Here is a 6,762-nt window from a genome sequence, read left to right as displayed (position 1 = left end):
TGACACTATTGTGATAGTTTTATCCTCTGCTATTGTGAGCTAAATATCTAATGTAATGACACTATTGTGATCCTTGTGGTCATTGTAACCTCGTCATTCTGACTTTTGTTTATATGAATGATTTATTACTTAAAAAAAAAAGCTAATATAAAATTAAATAAATATCGAAACTTCCGAAAGGATGAAAGATAAACCTATATACATATGTATACTTACTGCGACGTGACGACCTAGAAACTAAAATTATAGATGGAAACTACATGCCAGTTTCACTGTCACGTGGCGACTTAGGTCACACCCACTCCCTAGGGCATCTCAACGAAGACCTGATTGGTGGACTTACTCTCACTTAACCAATAACTTATCCCCACGTGTCAAGTATTTTGCTCACACCGAACAATCCCTGTCCAAGTATTTTATACTGAAAGCACCTCCTTTAGCTCCGCATATAAAAGCTCAACGCTTCCCAATCTAATCTCCACTTTTCTTTCTTTAATTTAATTTAAAGCCTTGGTCTTGGTCTCCGTCTCCCACTCTGCTTCTAGGGTTTTATATAGTGACCTGCACTCCAATTTGATTTAGGGTTTCATTCCAGGTGTCTCTATATATTAGCACAATTCGATTCTCCCATCCAATTTGGGGATTCGATTGTTTGTTATCGAATCGCGGAGCTAGGGTTTGTGATCGATCAAATTTGGGGAATTTGAATCGGAAACAATGCCTCCGAGGACGGTGAAGAGAGGTGCGGGGTCGGCCGGAACTAAGAGGACGACGAGGGCCACCAGAGGAGCTCCCAAGGCTCAGAACCAGGCCCAGCCTGATGCGCCCGAGGTATCGGTGCCGGTGGCCGAAGGTAAAGAGGAGCTCAAGGTGGAAAAGAAGCCAATTGTGGAGGAAGATCCCGTTGTTGAAGACAAGCCTGTTGCTATTGATCGCTCAGGGTTTGAAGTCGATGCGAAATCGGATCAGAACGGCTTCAAAAGTAAGATTTGTTTTCTTCTGATTATTGTGTGTTTTTCAATTAATTTAATTTATTTGTTTATGCATTATTTGATGGGATTGTCGAATGTAGGGGTAGTTTTAATTTTCTGTTAGGTTTTGTGTGGAATCTAACTGAGAATGTTTAGGTTGTGAATAATTTTTCTGATTTTAACTTTGGATTAGTTATATCAAGGTTTACTTTCTTACAATTTAATAAAGTAGTTTAAACAATAATGGTAATTTTTGGGAAATCCCTGGGTTTGGCGCATAAGTTTCTGAATTGGTAATTCCCGTTGATTTAATTGGAACTGGCCTGCTGGTTCTTTGAAGAGCAATTGGTTTTGTATTGGCTTAGAAAACGGTAAAAGAGGATTACTGGACTTTGCTTCGAGCTCAGCCATGTGCTAAGAGCCTAAGAAATTGGTAATTAGGCGGGAAGTTAAGGATTGTAAATTTGGCTCTTGCATTTTCAGCTTCGTCTTTGGTTCACTCGTGTGTTATAACATTGGTCTTTTATGGAGCCTAGAATGGCAGTTTTATGGCTCATTACTGTGTTATTAACTGACTCAATGGTGATTTCGGTTATTGTTTATATTTTAAAAGGACAAGGACAAGGACAAGGACGGTCTTTGATTAATTTGCATATACAATGTTCTACCATACCTTAAAACTTGAGTCTCTTTTCACTAGAGGAATCATCAACCTTGATTTTATGGCAGAACAAGATAAGGCTAAGGAATCTATAGATGATTATGAAAAAGATGAACGGCTAGAGCTGGAGGATGAACCTGAATATGAACCTGAAGAATATGTTGGGGTTGATTATGATGAGAAGGAGATTGAACAGGAGGATGCCCAGGAGGCCGAGGATGAAGGAGATGAGGATCCTGAGGAGAATCTAGGTGATGAAGAGGGTGATATGGCTGAGGAGGAAATGGAAGATGTACATGAAGAACTTGAAGGTGAAGAGTATGAGGAGCATGGTGGTGGGGACCATGAGCGTGAGCAAGAGCATGAGCATGAGCATGAGCATGCACAGATGGTTGATGCTGAGGAAGAGGAGCACCATGAAGTTGTGAAAGAGAGGCGGAAGCGCAAGGAGTTCGAAGTGTTTGTTGGTGGCTTAGACAAGGATGCAGATGAGACTGATCTTAGGAAAGCTTTTGGAGTAGTAGGTGAGGTTACTGAGGTTAGGTTGATGATGAACCCTCAGACTAAGAAGAACAAGGGATTTGCATTCTTACGTTTTGCAACTGTGGACCAAGCAAAACGAGCTGTTAGAGAGCTTAAACATCCAGTGGTAATTTTTCATCCTTTCATAGTTTGAGTAGTCAATGAATTTTTCACACATTGATTTCAATTCCTTGAAATGATTTCAATTCCAGATCAATGGGAAACAGTGTGGTGTTACTCCAAGTCAAGATAGTGATACCCTTTTTCTGGGTAACATCTGCAAAACATGGTCAAAGGATGCTGTAAGTAATGCCTACATTTCAGAATTTACTGGCATTGTCTGGAGTTGCTACAAAGTACTGATATTTTCCGATGGTTATATTTCCAGTTGAAGGAGAAGTTGAAACATTATGGAGTAGATAATGTTGAGGATTTGACAGTAGTTGAAGATACTAATAATGAGGGAATGAACCGGGGCTTCGCTTTTTTGGAATTTTCATCTCGCTCAGATGCCATGGATGCCTTCAAGCGCCTTCAGAAAAGAGATATTGTGTTTGGAGTTGAAAGGCCTGCAAAGGTTTCTTTTGCAGATTCCTTCATTGACCCTGGTGATGAAATTATGGCCCAGGTAATATAAAATTTCTGCATTGGTCTTGGGTGTTAGGTATCCTGGATGGAATCTCAGCTTGATTCTTTTCTTACCTTTGGGTAATGGGACACAGTTCCAGTAACATCTCTCTTAACATATAACATGGATAATAATTGGTCTGTAGTTATCAATAGATTCTATACACATGCTCATTGATGTGCCCTTGTAAATTAGATTTTCTATATCTGTTATTAGATTTATTCTATTGTCTATACACTTATTAGATTTATTATATTGTCTATACACTTTGTTCGTGGATGTAGTAGCATCTAACATATCAGATTATACTTCTTGGAGTTGATGATTTCAGTTGGTTATTGTTTGATTCTTGTTTGATTCCAACAAGTATTTTAATATTCTTTCCTCGTTATCTATGTTAGCAGTAGTTATGGAGAATCACGTATAGAGAGAAGCTCTGAGTTCCTTTACGTTAGGTGGTATTAGTATCCTTTGTAGAGGTCTGATCTTGTATTTTGCGTTGCAGGTTAAAACTATATTTGTGGATGGCCTACCTGCTTCATGGGACGAGGATTATGTTCAACAGCTTCTCAAGGACTATGGGGAGATTGAAAAGATTGAACTTGCTCGCAATATGCCTTCTGCCAAGAGGAAGGATTTTGGTTTTATTACATTTGACACTCATGAGAATGCGTTGACATGTGCTAATTGCATCAACAATGCAGAGATAGGTGAAGGGGACAATAAGGTGTGTTGACTTATTATAACTGCTCTTTTCACTTTGAGATATTATTCACGAGGTACTTTTGCATGAACCATGAGTTTAAGTTTGTTATTATGGTTGTATTTTAGGCAAAGCTTAGGGCAAGGTTGTCAAGACCTCTTCAGAGAGGGAAAGGCAAACATGTTGGTCGTGGTGATTATCGGTCCCCACGAGGGGATGGACGAGCTATCAGGGGTTCATGGGGGCGCCCTACACCACCAAGAAGTCTACCTGTGCGTGGATTAAGAGGAGTTGGAAGTCGTATCCCATCAACAAGTGTGAAGAGGCCTGTTGCACTGAGAGATAGACGCCCTATGGTCTCGTCTTATCCTGCTAGAGCCAGGCCTTTGCCTCCTCCTGCTAGGTCCTATGACAGGAGGCCACCTGGTATGCAATATCTGTTATATATGTATATATATCTTTTCTTTTCTCTTCTTTCCTTGTTTCTTTTTGTAGGGTCTTAATTTCGTTTTGTGTTATGTTGGTGTGCTATCTTACAGTTCCAACCTACCCAAAGAGTAGCTTCAGAAGGGAATATAGTAGACGTGATGACCTTCCTCCACCAAGGAGTAGGGCAGTGGCTGATTATGGTTCAAGGGCTGTGCCAGAGAGACGCCAGTCATATAGAGATGAGTATAGTACACGTGGTCCTGCCTACGTTGACCCACCAAGAAGTACATCTCGTTCAACAACAAGAAGAGCTTATGTAGATGATGGTTATGGACAAAGGTTTGAAAGGCACCCTCCTCCTCCGCCTCCTCCTAGTTACCACCGTGAAGGCCGTGCTCGTGATTACGATTCTATTTCTGGGTCAAAGCGTCCATACTCTGCACTGGTTAGTGTTACTGTTGTTAGTGTAAATTATTTGGTCAAATATTTGTATAGGAGTGGGCTAATATTTTTTATTTTGTTTTTGTTTTATATACATTTTAGGACGATGTTCCACCTAGATATGCTGATGCGGGCATTCGCCAATCAAGGGCAAGATTGGACTATGAATATGGAAGTGGTTCTTCTCAATATGGGGATGGCTATAGTGATAGGTTTGCTCCCTTGATTTGAATAAATTTAAAATCTGATTTTGTCATGTATCAATGTGGTAACTTTGTTTGTTGTGGTTGGCAGAGTTGGGAGGTCTAGTTTAGGATATGGGAGTAGCCGGACAAGTCAGGATTCACACGGACTTTACAGCAGCCGTCAGAGCATGGGTTATGGAGGAGGTGAGTTTGAGATTGATGGTAGTCTGAAACTCTGATATACAATCGATATGTGTGGGCAGTCATTTTTGAAGTCAGAATCTAATGGTGTATGACTTTCAGGTTCTTATGGTGGTAATGATGTTGGTGGAATGTACTCATCAAGCTATGGTGGTGATTATATGTCTCGCGGAAATGATGTATGCTTATAATCTCCTTTGGTTAATCACAAATATAACTATTTTGGTTAGCCATCTCATACGTCTTTCTCTGATACTGAATTGTAGGTTGGTGGTAGCTCTTACTCATCAATGTACTCTGGTCGTGGTGTTGGTGGAAGCAGTTATATGGGTTCAGGTGGTTCTGGCTCATACTATTGAGGTAATTTGTCTTATTGTCTTGTATTGTAGTGTTTTGTTTCTTTAAATATTAATGAAGTAGCTGAGGAGTGCATAGTTATGTGCCCAAAGGCCTCAAGTCATTACTATTCTCTTCCGGGAGATTTTTGTTTTCGAAGACATGGCATCTCTTCTTTTGCTGTTAAGAGGTCATTGGTGAAAACAGAGTGAAATGGTTACAAGTGAATTTGTCCATGGAACAGATCTGAAATGACCAAGAGGCGCTCTAGGATGGGGACTGTCTGAAGCTTTGGATTATGTTCTCTAGCAGTTATGAAGGGACAAAATTATCTAAGAGCGTCTGCAGCACTGGGAAACTTGGATTGGATTGTATACAGTAGGTCAAGCAGTCGTAGATTTTCCATAGATCAGATATTCTGTCAGGCCAAAGTTTTGATGCTGCAAGGAAGCTGAAGTTATTCAGAGACGAATCATACAGCGCCTTCTATTTAATCTCCTATAAGAACTCACCTGATGGAAAACTTGGTGTCATTTATGTACAGAATATGATGAGAGAACAAGGGTTTTCTAATTGTGGTCTTAAGGTATTTTGGATATTTTTTTTGCTGAATCCTTTGGGGAGGTTTTGGATTTGAATAATAAGTGTCATTTTGGTCAATTTAGACCCGCATAATCAATTTCAGCTTCATGACCTTGAATGAGTGCTTCAGTGAGTTAAGGAACCATTGAGCATTGAGCATGCTCAGATTTCTAGGAAGATTGACCTGGAATATTCTCTGGTTGCAATTGCAGAGTTTACTTTGTATTTGAGGATTGGCAATGGTAAGTATGTGGTTTTGATATTTAGTACCGCAGAAAAGATGAAGACTGGTCCAAATAGCATACTTCAAATACCAGGGTGATCATGCAATGCTTTTCCTTTATGGATATTAACTGACAAATAAAATTGGGTGCATTCATTTATAATTCCTCTTGGTTAATATTGATGACCTTTAGTTGCTTTCCCCGTATTCTACGAAGAACCTTTGTCAACAACTAACTGATTCGAGTGCAAAAGGCAGACAAGTTAGGGCAGTTAAATAAAGGATGTATTAGACTGTAGGGTGGATCTTTTGGACTCGCCATGTTCATCTGTACCGTGATTCTGTAAACTATATGGATTTCAAGAGTTAGAGCTTAGGATGACTTGGTTTGATGAATAGGTCCTGCTTTATCCTTCTTCAGTTATGTAGTTGCTCAGGAACTCTGATACTTCTGCCGGTTTCAATCTATACAGCATGTGCTTAGGTATCTCTGCATATACCAATTGGGTTAGGATTTGGACGTCACCTGATTCTAAAAAAAAGAAAAAGGATTTGGACGTCACCTGTGTTGAATCTTACGATTTGTATAAACCAATATAGGCATATCTATATGGCATTTTTTTTTTTTTGTAAAGATATCTATGGCACTTTGCCAGGCGAAAAATCGAAAATTGTACAATTCTCCGGCTCTGGCTCCGGTTTCCTCTTCGTTTGGTAAATAAATTGGAGGAAAAAGGTTGCGTCTCCGTTGTGTTTATGCAGCAAGTAAAATCATGGATGGTTTTGTTTTCTATTTGGCTGTAAAGGGTTGCATATGAATGTAATTACAATACTTTTATCTTGGGAGAAACCTGTTCAATGCACAGCTTAATACGGACTA

At 39.7% G+C, this 6,762-nt stretch overlaps 1 protein-coding gene across 1 annotated transcript; it reads left to right on the top strand.

Moving 5' to 3' along the window:
- Positions 1-494: 494 nt before the first annotated feature.
- Positions 495-6,426, top strand: LOC101302396. The gene is made up of 12 exons (XM_004307201.1): positions 495-982; positions 1,701-2,281; positions 2,367-2,456; positions 2,543-2,782; positions 3,288-3,509; positions 3,614-3,911; positions 4,025-4,359; positions 4,458-4,567; positions 4,650-4,744; positions 4,844-4,920; positions 5,008-5,101; positions 5,322-6,426. Exons 1-11 carry the CDS (start codon positions 718-720, stop codon positions 5,098-5,100), a joined length of 2,406 nt encoding a protein of 801 aa, XP_004307249.1. The 5' UTR covers positions 495-717; the 3' UTR covers position 5,101; positions 5,322-6,426.
- The last annotated feature ends 336 nt before the right edge of the window (positions 6,427-6,762 follow it).

Source organism: Fragaria vesca, linkage group LG7 (genome assembly GCF_000184155.1).
Source record: "Fragaria vesca subsp. vesca linkage group LG7, FraVesHawaii_1.0, whole genome shotgun sequence".
Classification (NCBI taxonomy): Eukaryota; Viridiplantae; Streptophyta; class Magnoliopsida; order Rosales; family Rosaceae; genus Fragaria; species Fragaria vesca.
Note: the sequence above shows the minus strand (reverse complement) of the source record. Positions and strands in the feature narration are given on the sequence as shown.